The 17,959-nt window shown below is 39.7% G+C and overlaps 1 protein-coding gene across 1 annotated transcript in view; it reads right to left on the bottom strand.

Annotated features, from left to right (window-relative positions):
* gabbr2 (gamma-aminobutyric acid (GABA) B receptor, 2) overlaps nt 1-17,959 on the bottom strand; it is a 172,353-nt gene that overhangs the window by 72,731 nt on the left and 81,663 nt on the right. Inside the window, exons 3-4 of the mRNA XM_070846971.1 lie at nt 11,972-12,142; nt 2,230-2,331 (exon numbers count right to left, since the gene is read on the bottom strand). Of these exons, the coding sequence (XP_070703072.1) occupies nt 2,230-2,331; nt 11,972-12,142 (273 nt within the window). The remainder of the gene's footprint in view (nt 1-2,229; nt 2,332-11,971; nt 12,143-17,959) is intronic.

The following is a 17,959-nucleotide window of genomic DNA, read 5'->3' as shown; positions in this document are numbered from 1 at the left end:
CCCATCCAAACGTCCTGAAAAGCTTTCGAGGCGACACTGTGATTTGCATACTTAGAGTTGATCAAGGAAGGATGGTGTCAGCTTAAAATGTCAGCCCTCAACAGGCAGAGTTACACATATATTTTAGGAAAGACAGCTTATATTCCCGCTCCTTCTCCAACCCTCTGTCTCGTCACCTCTCTTGCATTTCTCTCAGCCTGCTCCATCTGAATACGTCATATCTTCCACTCACATACCAGACTTCTCTTCCTTTCTCCTACTCTACTCTCTTTTCTCTCTTTTCACTTCCAGCATTTTTTTTTTCTCTCAGTGTGGCGGGTATGTAACTTCCTATCTAAAAATATATTTATACTCCTCAACACTAACACCTGGTATGTTAATAGATAAGCACACTGGCCACTGGGTCACGTGTTTGATTTACTCCGATTGACAATGCTTCTATCGTAAACTGTATGTGAAAGTGACTCTGAGGGAAAAAGCAAATGAGGCCAAATGCATCTCTGATTGCCTCAGGAGATAGTTTGGATAATTTAGCTATCACACTTGACTGCATTTTAATCTGAATTTTATGCATTTTTGCTTCATCCAAGCAAATTCTTATCAAGAAAGTAAGTAAGTAACTTTATTTATGTAGCACCTATCGAGAGCAGAGACGTCACAAAGTGCTTCACAGGGTAAATCTCCATACAGACATAAAACATAATGTGCCTGATTCATGAAGCCATAGAGCAACAAATTCAATCTTATGATTGTTCATATCTTTGGAGTGTTCTTCTTTTGTTAGTGCCCATTAATTTCAGGGATTTTTACTCATCTCTTATCGCAAAATTTGCTATTGCCTTTCCTGAGGTCATTTAAAAAGTCAGACTTTTTCACTTCTTGAATTTTTAAAATCTACTGCATTTTTACTGTCCACACACACACACACACACACACACACACACGCATCTTTCCACTCCAATTCTTGAGCATGTCCAGAGTATTTGCACACAGCACAGCACCTGCCTTAATATAGTGTTCAGGGGCATTATCTATGCTAATAACAGACAGCCACACTCCAATTTATGATCAAGTGGTATTCATCATTCAGCACACCTGGGTAAGAACTACTTTGGATGGTTACGGTTAATGTTTGGTGAATCTGGAGTTAAGTTCTTTATCTTTTCTCTTGAGAAAGAATTAAGAGAAAATATAAGAGACATTTAAGAAAATTGTGCTGAATGAGGGCCAGTGACACAATAAAAAAAGAATAGTTACAAAAACAGGAAAATTACGCAAAGGCCAGACTAAACAAATGGGTCTGCTTTTTAAGTGTCCACAGATGTTGAATCCAAAAGAAGAAGGTTCCAAAGCTTAGGAGCCACAACCTCGAAAATACGGTCTCCTTTAGTTTTAAGCTTCAATGGAGGAACAACCAGCAATCCCTGATCAGTGGACCTTAGCGACCTGCTGGTGACATAGAGCTGCAGTACACCTCTGATGCAGCCCGCTGCCGGACCATGCAGTGCTCCATAAGTGATTACAAGAGATTTGAATTTGATTCTGAAATGAATGGAGAGCCAGTAAAGAGCAATTACAATCGATGTCACAAGAGACCTTTGGAAGGATCTGGTCAAGGGGCTAGAAGCCGTATTTTGGACCACTTGTAAAGGATCTGGGGAAGTTTTGCTGTGGCAGGTGAAAGGGGAATTATAAATTCACTTTTCCATCTCTCTTGAGATGCAAAGGGCCTGAGCTTTGCAATGTTTCTCAGCTGGAAAAAAACAAGTGCACATTTGATAGTTGTCCTGTTGTATGTATGTATGTATGTATATGTGTGTGTGTGTGTGTGTGTGTGTGTGTGTGTGTGTGTGTGTGTGTGTGTGTGTGTGTGTGTGTGTGTGTGCGCATATAAGGCTCATCAAACATCCATTAGTCAGAGCAGGTCATTAGAGGTCACTGTACAGACCCCCCAGCCATTACAGTGTCCTCATTAGGGCTCCACTAGTCTCATTGAGAACTGCCCTGCTCTGCTCACTCAAATTATTCATTGTCCTGGATTCACTTTGGATGGCATCAATTCACACACAATTGTGACATTGAAATATGGACATTGAAAGACACATTGAAAGTGGACCCTAATCATTTGGGATATTTAAGAATGATGTGAATAAAACTGACCTTGAATCATTCTACCTTTTGGTAAATTAGTTCAATAGAATTGTTAAGTGCCCGGGCTGGATCACTTACCTTGAGCTTCTTGACATTGACACATGGATCATTGGAGAAACTTTCTGTATCTGCGATCTGAATGTCTGCTTTCTCCAGCTCACTCGTTAGATCATTCCTCACCTTAGAGAGAAGAAGAGAGAGAAATAGAAAGCACATAAGCGCGGTTGGTAATTTACTATGTAAAATGCTCTGCTCTCTATTTTACATCCAACCCATTCTTAGTATTGCACAGAACTGTAACTACACAATTCTCTTTCCTGTAGACCTAACACTCAGCCTTGAAGGCTTCATTCTTATTTCAATCTGCATTCAGTACTCAGACTGGGCAATTAGCAGCTTGCTAGCAACTCCGTGTGTATCAGAGGTGACATATGGCCGTCCCACACCTTGCACATGCCAACAGCAACAGCAAGAATTTAGAGAAAAAGCAGAGAAATTCAGAAAATCATTTGTGTAAACAAAAAAATATTGTTTGTCAAACCTACATATGTGAATGCATTGATGAGTCATACCGAACATCACATCTTCAGGACTCAAAACTCGATATGCACACTAAATCCCCAAGAGAAAAACACTACCAGGTTGTAGTGAAAGCAAAGACAGCATGACAAGTCAGCACACATTTTCTACTTCCTTGACTGAAATCCTATTAGGATCTTAAAATGTAGGGAGTATCATTTCATTTTGTTAAAAAAATGTTTAAATGGATTTACCAAACAACCATATCATGCATACCTCTGTAAATTCACACAATATCCTGCTGTCAGTTTCCAATACACCATTTCACCACTACTGAAGGAACACTTCAGGTTTTCAGATCCCTGATTTTTACGCAATGTAAATATAGCATATCCAGTATGTATAAAGTAATAAAGACAAAAAGATGCAGGCTATCTGATGCTCTGAACTGATGTCTGCATGGTCTACTTTAAACTGTAAATGTTAGACTTAAAGGCAATCATGCTGATATTTCAGAATAACAGATATACTGACTACTGAAGAAGACATCAGACTGTCATTATTCTGATTTAAGTCACTTTGTTCAATGTGGATTTGTAATGTTCATAATATTAAGCGTGCATTTGCTAGGGTGATATGCATTTTTTTTTTTCCAGAATGACACCAGAGAACATAATTGCATGCTTTTGAAATTGAAATTTGCCAAAAAGTCCAGAGACAAGCCTAAAAGTTCTGGGACAAAGTTTTATGGACTGATGAGACAAAGATGAACCTTTACCAAAGTGATGGGAAGGCTTTGGAGAAAGAGAGGATCTGCTCATGATCCCAAACATACAAGCTCATCTGTGAAACACAGTGGAGGTAATGTCATGGCTTGGGCTTGCATGGCATCTTCTGGGATGGGCTCATTCATCTTCATTGATGATGTAACACATGATGGCAGCAGCAAAATGAACTCAGAAGTCTACAGAAACATTTTGTCTGCCAATTTAAAGAAAGATGCAACCAAACTGATTGGGAGATCCTTCATGGTGCAGCAAGATAATGATTCAAAACACACTGCCAAAACAACACAGGAGTTCATCAGGGGCAAGAAGTGGGAGGTTTTAGACTGGCCAAGTCAATCTCCAGACTTCAACCCTATAGAGCATGCATTTTACCTGCTAAAGAGCAGACTGAAGGGAGAAACCCCCCAAAACAAACCACAACTGAAAGAGGCTGTGGTGAAAGCCTGTAAAAGCATCATAAAAGCAGAATGCAAAAGTTTGGTGATGTCAATGGGTCACAGGCTTGATGCAGTTATTGCAAGCAAAGGATTTGCAACTAAATATTAAGTCTTTTCACGTTAATGTATTTTAAGTCTATCTGTTCCAATACTTTTGCTCGCCTAAAAATTTGGTGTTCTGTTACAAATAATGCTATCTTCTAAGTTGTGTATCACATCCAGATGTAAATACCTGGAAATAAAAGCTGAAATGTTGATCTCTTGTCTCATATTCATCTTTTGATGTCAAATCCAAATGTTTTCAGTCTACAGCAAAAATAAAGGAACTGGCCTCACTGTTCCAATACTTTTGGAGGGGAGTGTATGTGTAGTACTGTAAATGTATCTGCAGCAGAGGTACATCTGCTTTGATGTATGGATTCAGAGAAGGAGTGGAGCGGAGCAGGTACCCCACCATGATCAGGAGCTTGAGATGGTTTATCATTCTGCCTCTGACTCTCTCTCATCCGTCACAAACACACATACTATGATTCATCCTTCTGGTGTTCCTCCTTAGAGCTACAATTCTAGAAAAGGCTGTCTTTCACCTCAGACATTTTGACTTGTCATAGTAGGAAAAGCACAGATGTAACTAATAACATCAATGACGGCTCTGTTCCATTAAGGTGTTCCAGTGAGGCATGCCAGTAAACCAGCGTGCACAATACCAGGGCTCTGGCATGGGAGCCCGTAAATGGGATACAGTCATTATTGATGTGACACCTGTGTTATCAAGTCAAAATGCCCAATGTGAGAAAGATCTACAGTTTACATGCTGAGGTTTACTGTTGACATCTCCTTCTCTCTTTAGCCAAGTTTTTCCGAATGTCCTCCGGCCATGCCCTGCAGCCATTGGCCCTTATACTCCCACCCGAGAGCTTGGCATCGGGGGCCATGTTGAGACATCAGAGAGGGTGTGTGCTCAAATGAGCATGCCAAGCCGAGTTGGCAGAGACAACATATAACAGCTAACAGATGAAGGCCCTGTGTGTTTGCTCTATATTTGTATGTAAATCTGCATATGTACCGTGGTTTGTTTATCCGTATTATATGTCCAATATTGCTTTAAATGCGTATTGGTTACTGTCAAACTTTATTCATATATATTTATATACATAAACATATATACAAATGCCACAAGCTGACCATCTTCCAAGTCTTCAGGGTGTAGGTGTTTCATACTCAAAAGACAGATGGAGTGACTCTTCATAATTATCTACAGCACATCAAAGTGGTGTGAGCACAGTTACAGTAGTTAGCATCCACAAGGGCATAAAACCATGATGGCTACCACTAACACTAATACCAGAATCATTACTATTACTATTGCCACTGCTTCTAAAATTTGCCATTATGAGTATTTTGTGTAATCAACTAGAAGATTGCTGCCATCTAAAAATCAATGAATTTGAACAACCGCAACTTTATTTCCCCTCATGTCTCTAAATGTCTGCTGTCATAATGGCCTCATTCCCTGGTACCCCGGAGGGAGCTCCAAATCACTCTGTACATCCCTCACTCCTGTACAAACATTCCCTCCAATGTACTGCTCGCTGAGCTGAAACAACAGGGAGGCCGGAGTGGATCAATACAACCAGGTTTTGCTCTTGAAGAACAATTGGCGTGGTGCTCCGGACAAGGCACAACGTCCTGTTGTGTAGAGCGTTGATCTAAATAGCCTAGCTGTTCCAGTGCTTTGAGGAAACTAGCTTGGATGAGAAAGGAAGTTTGTGTTTGAAGAGGTGTGATGGAGCGAGCACACAGGTGGATGGAATAACAACCTACAATCACAAGAATTAGTGATAATATGCAGATGATATGCAGTCACACAAACACTCAGACACAACAACTCAAAGGCTGACACGTAAAGCCTTTCACCTCTAAGAAAAAAAGCCCTTGTCACGAAAGGATTTTTATTGTTTTGATTTTGTGTTTCCTCCGCTGAGATGGAAAAACGCATCTGTGTTCTAGTGGACGGAGTGTGTTAGATAGAGCGAGGGAAGTGGTGGGGAGGGGGACAGATGGATTGAGGGATGGTGGGAGGGGCAAAGTGAGCAGCTTTCCTGCGTAACAAAAACATCCTCTATTGTCTGGGGCAGCCTGGGAATCCCCAGCAGCAAATACAGAGGAGAAATAATCCTACTGCACTTCTGGGCATGCGTGCGCGCACACACACACACACACACACACACACACACACACATACAAATATGTAAGCATACACCCACACATGATGGACAAAATGTCAGATGCTCTCAGTTAGATATGTGCAGTGCATCTATTTATATGCAGATATCTCTTCTACAAACACAGACAGACATCCACAGACAGAACCACAAACTACATGAAGATGAATTGATGAGCTGAGGAAGTTGAGGGATACCCTGCGACTCTTTGGGGTGTGCATGACATAATGACAAAAGCTGCTTTCCATTCCCCTGACTGAGGCAGGGGGTCACACTTGCTCTGCACTGACGCATTGTAAAGTGTGACGTATACGTGCTTAAAGTCTGTCATCAGAGCTCTTTAATTTGAATTAGTTGTATAGCAGCGTGCTTGTGTCATTATTTCAAAATCAATCACTCAATAATTCCTCTACACTTAATTGCATATTTTGTAGGGCTGCAACTAAGGTGTATTGTCATCATCAACTTATCCGGGGTTTAGTTTCTCGGTTAATCTTTCGATCTTTAAAATGAATTAAAAAAAAGTGAAAAAGGCCTGTTACAATTCACTAAACGCCATTGTGATGTTTTCAAATTTTCTGTTTTCACCAATAGTCCAAAGGATAGTTAGTTTACTGCTTTCATATTTTGTCACATTGAAACCTCAGGAATCACATGTTTTAAGTAGGATTTCAAGATAAAGTAAGTGCACTGCTTTCATTCAAACCCAATGTGCTTTCCAAGCCAACTATTCTTGGCTAAGCTTGCCATTTGCAGCCAAACAAATGCAGTCCCCCCCCCTCAAAAAAATCACACCATTCAGGGAACAGAAAGACAGACTAAAGTAAGAGCCCTGAGTGTGTAGCTTTAGATGATACAGACGGCACCAGAGCGACATTGTGAGACAGACCGCGGTGCTCTTACTGCAAATCATTAGCACATTGTTTCCAGTCACGTTCACCCTTTGCAGTGACAGGTGTAACTACATGTGTGTGTGTTCATCAGTTTTGCACTTTTTAATCATTCCATCTGTCTGCCTTAGTTTTGTGCATGTGTATCTAGTCTTCTGTGAGTATTTGTGTGTCTGCCAGTATTTGCACAGTGGAGGCAGAAGACAGAGGATGTGAAAGTACATTTTCATGCAAGTTGGGTTTTACAAATGTGGCAATGTGATGGGTCCTTGCACACATCTGTCGCTTAATACTGTGTGCTACAACACCATACAAATCACCGTGCAAACCCCAGAGTTCAGACAATAATGCCAGTCATGTGCTTATACAAACTAGCGTGACAAATGGTTGTGCCACAGCCTGATGACAAGCTCTCGAATGGGTTCCTCTTATGGCCTTACATGGCCTGTACAATGGCATGAATGAGTCATTCTGGAGAGGAATTTATACAACATTACATGGTTATTTGTAATGAGCGGCAGCTGGTGGTTAAAGACAAATTGTGGAATGTATGAACAAGGACAATAACCAAGCAATTTTTAGATTGTGTGTAAGATTTCTGTAAAAGGAAGAGAAAGACAGAGAGGGAGTGAGAGAAAGTGGATGTTGAAAGAGTAACTTCTGCTAAATTTATGAGTGGTCATAGTGTAATTAAACACTTAAGCTCAAAGGGTTCCAGGCAGAGGACAGAGTCCTAATCCTGTTCTCAGTCAGGTCTGTCATCTGCCTGACTGATGATGGCCGCTCTGTTCCTGGGTGAGCCCTGTTTGTCTGGCAATCTCAATATTGTTGATTGCTGTGTGTGCGTGCGTGCGTGTGTGTGTGTGTGTGTGTGTGTGTGGACAGACACCATCACGCTAGCAAATACCTAGCCTTTACTCATTCTCATCTCCCACTACAATAAACCCCCCCCATTAATGGAACATCAACATCTATCCACAAAAAGGATGTGTGTGTGTGTGTGTGTGTGTGTGTGTGTGTGTGTTTCAATGATGCCTATAAATAGAAGTGACGAGCTGGCTTTAGCTTACAGGTTACATTCCCAGGGGACACCATACTGTATATATGTGTGTGTGGTGTGCATTCCACTGACTGAATCCTGAACAAGCGTTACATAACATTAACCTTGCGAGCAGTCTCCCTGGGAAACAGCACAGCAGATCAGTGGGAGAGAGAGTATGACAGGGAGTGAAAAAGAGACGTAGAGATGTAGAGGTGGTGGAGACGACAACACTGTCAATAGCATATTTATTATGAAGGTGCAAGTGTGTGAATATACATACTATACTGTATATTCAGTACAGTACAATAGGTGTTAGGGATATTCCTAAATCCAAATTCAATATTGTGTAGAGCAGACATAAGTAATTTCAATCATGTAATACTTTTTCCACATTTGTTTAGAATTGTTTTTAAAAGGCTCTAAAGAAATTGAAATGATAATCCACTGAAAATGACTTGAGGCTAGCTGTTTCTAAAAGCCAAATCATGTACTTTACATCACTGCCAAACACTTTTTTCAGAGTATTGAATAAAGTTGCAGTTCTTCATCTCCTACAGGCAGCTGCTGGTTTCGATTATTTTTAGTATCATCTTTAGTACAATTCGAAAACTTGCAGACACATTCAGTTTTCTTGGGGTGGGTCATTTTGTACAGTGTTAGAGTAACTCTTTCAATACTGTTCTGTAGTTCAGACTCATTTGACTCAGTCTCTCGTAGAAGTAGGATTTCCATAGGATTTCTGACCACTCCAGCCTGCTGCTGCAGTGACTTGGTAACAGTGGGGTCTATTTTGATTTTGTAACAGAGAGGGCTGAACGATCAATTGAATTCAAACTGACAACAGTGCATTGGTTGTAGGGACGTATTTTGGGTTTAAGCAGAGCATCACAAGACCGTGTATGGCAATTGCATGGCTAAAAACCTGATGACCACCAAGCAGGGATCACTGACCAACTGATTCAAAATGGCACAAGTAACCTGGCACAGCCAGATTCATTTCTGTGTGGTTTGGTACTGTAACAGACGTCAGTAAGATTCCTTTTTTTTCATAAATGAATGCTCACACTAGGCCTTTTTTTTTTTTTTAGATTTTATTAAAATGTTTATGAGGCTTCCTGTTATCAATATTCTCTTTGTGAGGAACTTTTTACATTTTAATAGCAAAGTAAATATATTATTATTCAATCATTTCATGCATTAGTTCATCTCATTACATAACAATACATATACTGTGTCCAGTGTTGTGTTGGTTGTACTATAGAACAAATTATTTCCCGTGTATGCTGAATAATATAGATAAGGAACTTATTGAATCCCAATTACAATGTTGGCCTATAGAAATTGTCATCACATTAGTTTCCCATATCATACAGCTCTAGTAAAAGACTTCTCTTATTTGTGTTGGCATTTCCAAATTCAAGTGGGAGGATATTGACTATTTATAAAAATGAGGAAAACACAGTATAATAAGATAATTGACAACATTCGAAAATGATAATGTAAGCTCTGAGTGTAGCATCTGAATAATCTGAATACCACTGTACATACTAGAAAAGTGCACTCAGTAGAGTGCAGATCATAGCCAGAGCCTAACATAAACCTAAGCCCAACGGCAGAAGGCAGTGCTACAGGAATCAGTTAAAAGGAGTGAGGAGTCAGCAGTCAATGACAAAGACAGTCAGTCTTAAAGTGTTTCAAGACGTATGAATCACTGCAACTGCGAGAGGTTGTTCAGCATACAGGGATAAATGTGACCGGTCCAGTTGTATGTGAGATAAGATGCGGACAAGGTTTCAGATGATTCATATAAAAACTAGTGTTATTTGGAAAGCTGTTGAAGGCTCCCACAGCTTCCTCAGACATACAATGTTTTGCGCAAATGCTTATTTCACCAAATCTCTACCATGGAGGTGGAGGATGTAGCCACATTTATGGGAAATACACCAAGATGAAATAAACCAGAATTAGTCTTTGAACAGTGCCATCTGTATAAAATTGTAACAAATCTTATTTCTTTTGGTATTGGTGTATTTTTTCTATTCTCTGGCAGTATCTAAACAACATTTACTACTTTGCATCTCAACCATTTGTCTTGCTACATACTACCACAATTTGCCAAATGCCGTCGTGCTCTGAACTTGACAGAGGATTGTACAAATCATGAGGTACGGAAGCGATGCTTGCATATTTGTAAATCAGGATTAGAGGCCAATCTTGTGGCAGGTTGATTGAATCGGGCCGCCCGTCTTCCTCCCGTCCTAAGCCCCTTGGCGCTTTCAGGAGGGGAGAGATAAAGGGATTTGGGCTCTCTGAGATTTGCAGTGAGACTTCTTATACACTCCCCACCTCCACCTCCCACCCTCAGCTGCTGAGCAGATTGTTTTCAACCAGTGCCTCGAGGCAAGAGCTCACAATATGTTTCTCAAATTCATGCTTTCAATACCTCTGGCGTGGCTTTTTTTAACTGACTGTTCCAATGACGCTGATGTGATATAATGTTTGCACCATGAGTTTGAGTCATTATCCAAAGGCATGACAAATGCGTATGTTTCGTTAATGTTCAACCCTCCCACGAGCTGAAATATGCTTGTCACACAAGCTACCATCATTTTGGTATAATGTGATTTTTGCTTGTAATGTCTTTTGTTATTGGTTTCAGTTAGTTGGATGAATCTGATGTCAAATGTTCTATTTATTTTGTAACAACAAGTTACTGGACGCTCAGTATAATAGAGGACAAGACTTCTTTGAGGATGCAAGCTAAAATCCCATTTACCACAACTTCCAAAATAAGAAGGCTGGCTTTAAATATATTGTAATTACTTTTCTTAAAACTAGCCATGAATGGGGCAAGGACCTTAAACTACTCTCAAGAAGGAACTAAATATGGTCAATAAATAATATAGCAAAATCTTATACCCATTCATTTCTGTCACAGAAGTTGGACGCTAACATCACTTCTCCTCTTGTTTGATGGCACAAAGATGGAAATATTGTCTCCTCTTTATTTCGAGGTAGCACATTGTTTTTATTTACTACTACAGACATTAAACACAGTGTAAGTGGTAGGATTAAACTCCAGTTTTAGTTTCAAAACTGTTAATCTAATTTCTTTAGACTCATGGAAAATCCATCCATGGAGTAACTTGTGGGTGGAAAGATATTAATTCAGTCAACTGGTGGAAGAATAGGTTGAATTTAATTGATTGCCACCCACACAAATCAAGCTGGCATCATCTGAATGATAACTGAAAATAAAACAGCCAATCGTTGCTCAGTACTGATACTGCTCCCAGTCTCTGCGTGTACATGACAAGATAAAAATCCCCCTGACTGAGAATACGTTCAGTATATTAAAATAGTGAGATGTTCACCTTCACCCTCAGAACATAGTTCCCCCCATAGAGCTCAGAGGTTTGAGGATGGCATGACTGGAGTGAACAAAGCTACACTGACTTTAAAAACTCCCGTACAACACGCAAGGGCTGTTTTACATGTACATAAATGTCCACTGCACACGGGATGCTGTCGAGTCTGTGTGGCAAAGCTGATAATACAAAGCAACGTTATCAAATATTTATATGTCCACTAGCATGACATGTACATATATGGTCTACTTTCTTGACTTGTAAAAGTTTTATGAATGCAGCATATATGCACAATAAGGACACACAGAGAGAAAGTGAAACCATGGAACTATACGGTTGCCTTTAATTTCTTAATTTACAGAGTTGTACAGGTTGCAGTGCCTTCTGATGGCGAACAATCTCTTTGCATCATAGCTGCTATAGTTAATCAGGAATGGTTTTTATTCCCCGTGTGTGCTCTCTGTAGCACCTCACTATACACCCTCAGGTTTCTTTGGCAACTTTTGCTAAAGTTTACATATAAAAATGTAGTCAAAATAACCAACACTGACCTCTGAGAACCTCTGAACATCCTGTGTGAGGGTCCCCACGCGGCTCCAGTTGTAATAGTTGAGGAACTTCACTACTGCTGGGTTCACAGCGTTGTCTGATGGGACGGTGCGGAAGAAGTTGGGGTACTTTTTCTTGTCTGCCAGAACTGGGGTTGTTGCTGCAAAGGATAGCTAGAATGGCGAAAAAGAGAAAAATAAAGTGAGCTTTGTGTCTGACTAGTAGGGTTAAATGCTACAGCCATAAATAACCCTGGCAAAAAACTGTCAGATTATGCTGGTGTCACTTGAACTGTTGGTACAGTAGCACTGTTAAGTACTGTGTCACTGAACCGAATGCACTGGATGACAGATCTCAGGCCTGCCCTTGGTTTGGTCAGTGGCCTCTGTCATTTCAGGGATTAAACCATGGCAGTGTGGCCTAGCCGAACGCACACACACACACACACACATCATTCAAAGTCTGAAGGTCTGAACAAATCGACTTTTAAATTACTTCAAATGTCAGCGAAATAGTCAGCGAAATAGTCCCTTCAAAGTGTAAATAGATCTGTAAATACTGGGTGGCTATTGATGACTCCTGTATGCATGGCCACTCAAGATGGTTTCATACTGTGCCTGTGTGTGTGTGTGTGTGTGTGTGTGTGTGTGTGCAGGTCTTGGAGTATGTACAGTAGAGGTATGTGAGTCCCTGTTTGTGTGTTTGCATTATGTTTTGATGGTGAGAGAAAAAGCAGCTTAACATTATGATTCATCTCTGGGTTGGTAAGTTAAAAGCATTTCCGTTCTTCACATGCAAGCAGTTTGAATCTAATTTCACACACACACACACACACACACACACACACCTAAGAATAAACTCGATCACTAATTGCCTTTTTTCACACAAGTATTATTCAGTTCAACTGCTACAACCTAAGCATATTTGAAGCACATCACCTGTAAATCAATTCATGTTCAAAAAGGGGAGACTTTACCAAACTTTGAAAGGCAAACTTTTTAAGTATTTTTCCAGAACATTAGCATGCTCATGAACTAAATATGATGCAGCAAGCATACAACCTCACTGAAAGCAATATAGTTTGAGTGTGTAACTTAAGCTGATACTGGTCTGGTGAAAACAACTAAGATTTATTGAGCAATTAATATAGAACAAGCATACTGATGAAACATGATGAGAAAATCTACAAATGTATTCCACTGGTGTTATGCAGTGTTTGCGGCTAAAAACTGTTACGATCTGGTCGTCCTCTTAAGTGTTTTTCTTATTCAGCTGTCACTCTAGAATATACAGCATATAGTGTAAAGCTCTCGCTCTCACACACAAACACAATCACTAGCCGCATTCACAATGGTCCTCATTTCCACCCATTCCATCTTTAATTTATTTTCATGTTAATCAAGTTTTGCTCTCTCTTACTCTTCCACTTTGTGGCACATTTTCAACAATAGGTCACTAATTTTGTCCAGGAGGCAAAAACACTTCTAATGAAATTTTTTCATTAAGATTAAACTTGTCTAGTCTGTACACCATAAAAACCAACCAACATGCGCCGTTTAATTTACATTTTTTAAATTCAATTTAAATGGCTTCATAAATAACTGTTATTTGCAGCCTTATAGGATTGTATTTGTACACCTGTAACGAATATATTTGCAATATAACGACCTTGTAGTCAATTTTACATGATGTGTTTAAAACAAAGTATATCAGAAAAGCTCCATAAATGTCTGTGAAATTGTACAGACATCTTTAACAAACATACAGAACCTTCAGAGCAGAGGTCTGAAAGAGGTACTGAATATTTAGGCACTAACAGCTGAGCTGAGATAATAAGGCACCGTGCTCTATTTTCAGTGTCCTATCTGTAGTAATATAATGAGCGATATGAATCAGTGCAGGGTTAATTACATACTTTGTAGAGATTAAGCGGAACTTGTGATTCATGATAGCGATCAACACAAGGATATTATAATTCTGACTGAGACCAAGAGGTACACCAGTAGATTTCCGAAAAGTGTGCTGAAGCCTTGAGGAGTTCAAGCACCTCCTAACTTTAGGAAAGACTGTGATCTTCTCATTACGCCTCTATCCACTTCTAGACATCTCCACTACTCATTAATCACAGTACAGCTCATATAATTGTACACTCACTGAAACCTGATTAATACGGAAAATGTACCAGAGCATGGTTGAAAAGAGAGTAGCTGACTTAGAATGACAGAAAAGTGAGAACTAACCTACAGGATCGGATGGCATTCAAAAGTCATCATTTTTAGGTAGCAGAGCCGACAGTCCTGAGAATGTACTATATGGTGTAAGAGAGCTTGACAGCTATAGTAATCGATAGTCCAATTTAGCTTGACTTGACTCTACTGGGCAGAAGAACGGGCAAATCAAAACAGACGTCTGAGATTAAATATTGGAAAAAAATCAAAGAATCTGTATAAATGACGCGAGTCTTTCCATTTAAGAGTTTTGTTCTCCGTATACAGTTTCCATATTGAAAAATTAAGTCAAATTGCAGGCCTGGCTTTTTTCATACCCTCATCAGCCTCTGTGTTATCAGCCGAGCCACTTCAGTGCATCCCAAATCTACAAGTCTTCACCCAACCAGTGGGAAACCCTCATTTGGCCCACTAAATCTCTACTTTCTGCATAGACCCATAGGGGGTTGTGTTACAGCCATCAATTAAGCAGGAAGAAAGGCCTTTATCTTGCTACCACCACTAAATCCAAAATCACCCACCAGTCTTAGAGGGTTTCAAGGGGTCTTTCCAGTGTTGCTTTAATCTCCGTTTAGCTAAGGCTGTTTGCTACACCCACACTGGGAGATGCCTCTATGGATCTCTAATAAAAGCTAGTGATCTTCTTAAACCAAATTGATTGCACCACTCTTCTCACGACTGCGCTGGGAAGAGACTTCATGGTCAGTAAGAGCTCCAAAATCTTTTCTATTCCTTTCCCCTGTAGGTGTTTTAGGTTTGCTTGGTTATGCTGTTTTGGAGCTGTTCTTGCTTTTGGCACAGTTTTATGTTTCACCTGTTACAACATTATACTGAGCTGAGAATCTCTGAAGAACTACGAAAAACATATTTACTGTTAAACGCGTTTGCTAGATTTAAAACTTTATTGGAGTGCAGGTGCTACACTACAAGTTATCAATTTGGTGTTTGTTTGGAGGGAAAATGAATAAGATAAATGTAGAAAATGCAAAACTGTTGGTGATAAAGCCTAACGATGAAACGATGAATGATTACTTCCTCATATTTAATTCAGCAAACACTGTTCTGTCAGGATGTTAAGCAATAAAAATACAAGAGCAAGGCTGAGACTTGTATATTCTTTTTTTTTTTTTTCACCACTTGAGACTAACTGGAGTATAAGAGAGAAATCTTACTGTTTCAGTTGATATTAATCACATACTAAAAAAATCCAATAAAAAAATATGACAGCACTACAACCAATCGATTTTTAATTTCAATGCTCTTGCAGGTAAAACTCAGCCAAGCAATGCCCCTTCATGTTCTTTGAATATGACGCAATCAGATGTGTGTGAGTAAATGGCTTGACATTTAAGGATGCATTATTGTATTTTATTAATCAATCTTACTGTTGACTCAGGAACACATGGTCCTTTTACTGTGCATCAAAATAGAAAGTATCTGTTTGATATTGGAGCAAAATCTAGGACAGTGACAAAAATAAGTCTTGTTTGGCCAGTCCAGGTCAGCTGATGTGAGGAGAAGTTTACTAAGAAAATAGGCTTTTTTTTCTCCAGACAATCCAAAGCAGCTATTGCACAATTCTGTGAAGACAGTGCATTAAGACAGTGAATATGAGAGGGAGCTCCAATGTATTATTTGAAGAATAGGCTAGTCTTTATCTTACTCTGAACAGCCTTTTTCAGAGGAAATGCCAAAAATAGTTCCCTGATATCACACATCTGAGAGTAGTGGCTTATGTAAGAGGGTTTTAAAGAGGGCCAGCCCAAATAGGATGGTCTTTGGTGGCGAGCTCTGCACCCGTGTCAGATTCACACATGCAGTGTGCACATACACACAGATCATGCACAGGTTAAGTCACATGCATTCACACAGTCTCAAACCACAGATCTCACTGATATGCACAAAATGCAGCAGCCTTCCTTTGTCAGTAGTAATTACAACTGTGGCAATGGGCTCCGGGCAGCTTCTCCCTCTCATCACACCACAAGGTCACTGAGGCTCTCATAATATGACTGAAGATCTGCCTGGCCCCACTGAGACATAACGTTTTTGTGAAGACTTGAGGTGAATGACTGATACCATCGGCGGTGATCTATTCAGCCATTCTGTACACATAGTCGCTTATCACATTCTATTTGAAGTTAGTACAAAAGCTTTGCTGCTTTTCTGTTTGAGCTTATTCAAGTCACAATCAAACTAATTTTATGTTTATGCATTGTTAAAAAGTAAGAGGGGGGCCCAGAATAGACAGAGAAAGGGTGAGTGGTTTACTGCTGGTTGACCAGGTATATCACCAGTGAATAAGGTTTGTATCAGATTCCATGACACTTAATTGAGTATTACACGTTGAACTTCTTAAGTCAGTCGCAACCTGATTCTTTGTAGAGCTTTAAGATTGATCAGCGTCATCATTTGTCTCACCTTCTAAGCTCTTTATATAAACCATGTTGTTTCTGATCCTGGTTGCTGAGTCTTGGATGCACAACCACTGGGCTTATTTAGTTTAGCTTGTTTGTTGAGTGCCCAGTGTCTGCGGTAAACCCAGTAAATCATCATGATCATCCCGAAGAGAAAATGAAAGCCGGTGCCAAATTTCATGGCAACTCATCTAGTAGTTGTTTAGATATTTCACTTAAAAGCACAAGTGGCACTATCTAATGGTGGTGCTAAAGGAGAAGTCAGGCAATCGTCAAAGTCACTAGGACTTCATCAGGACTAAAACTTCCTCCACTGGCAATCATGAATACCAATACAAAATATCATGGTAATCCATCTAACAGTTGCCGGAACATTTCAATCTGGACCAAAGTGGTGGACCTCTAGACTGACTGAGAGAGCCATCAAAGCCATGTACGAATGAGGATAAAAATTACCTGAGCAAATAAAGTTGACAGAAGCTATAACCACTTCTTGCTTAGTTCATTATTGGTGCTCTTTGCAGGGGTGAAATAGAAGTGGTTTGTCTTTCTGTGCACGTTGTAACAGCTGCAGAAGAATGCTGCAGCTAAAGACCTTGATATAGTTGTTAAAGCCCTTATTACCAACATCCACTGCAAAATGTCTCCTTGTTTAAATCTTCTGCAATATACCTACCTGATCTGGCATGGGATTGGGAATCAATGGTGCATGAATTAATGGCAACAAGCCTTACAACCTATCTAAGCGCAAGCAGTTTGAAGGAGAAATGAAGAAGATGCAGGAGTGTGTCTAATCACATTGACGAATCTAATAGCATTGATTGGTCCTAGCGGGACTGTTTCGCAATAGGATCTGCTGGTGCTAATTGTGTGGTTGGCCTTTGAATAATGAAGTGGCTATCATGGAGAGGCTGGATAAAAAATGAATGGTAGGTAAATATCAGCTCACTCACAGTGCTTTGCTCCTTCCTTTCATGTGTATTATACCAAAGGTGTTACATCACTGACTAATCTGAAATTGTGGAATTGTAATCTGTCATCAATGTATTTAAAACACAAAAAAGTACATTGTGTGTCGGCCTCACGCAGAGAAGGGTGAGAGGCAAAGAAAATTTATTGTATAATAATTCTTCAAAATGGTACCAGTTGAGGAAAATTGATGTTTCTCCACCAATGTTATCACTTATCCAATAGCAAGTACTTAAAAACAAGCTGTCACTCTTTGATTAAGTATCTAGGTACAAATATCGATAAAGCCATAACAAGAAAAGTATTATCAATATTTCAGCAACACAACTACAACCTACAAAACATCCAAAAATAAACACTGCAATCCACTTTATAA

The sequence above is a fragment of the Pempheris klunzingeri genome, chromosome 16, assembly GCF_042242105.1.
Source record: "Pempheris klunzingeri isolate RE-2024b chromosome 16, fPemKlu1.hap1, whole genome shotgun sequence".
Taxonomy (NCBI): domain Eukaryota; kingdom Metazoa; phylum Chordata; class Actinopteri; order Acropomatiformes; family Pempheridae; genus Pempheris; species Pempheris klunzingeri.
The sequence above is the reverse complement of the archived record's forward strand: the minus strand, read 5'-3'. Positions and strand labels throughout refer to the sequence as shown.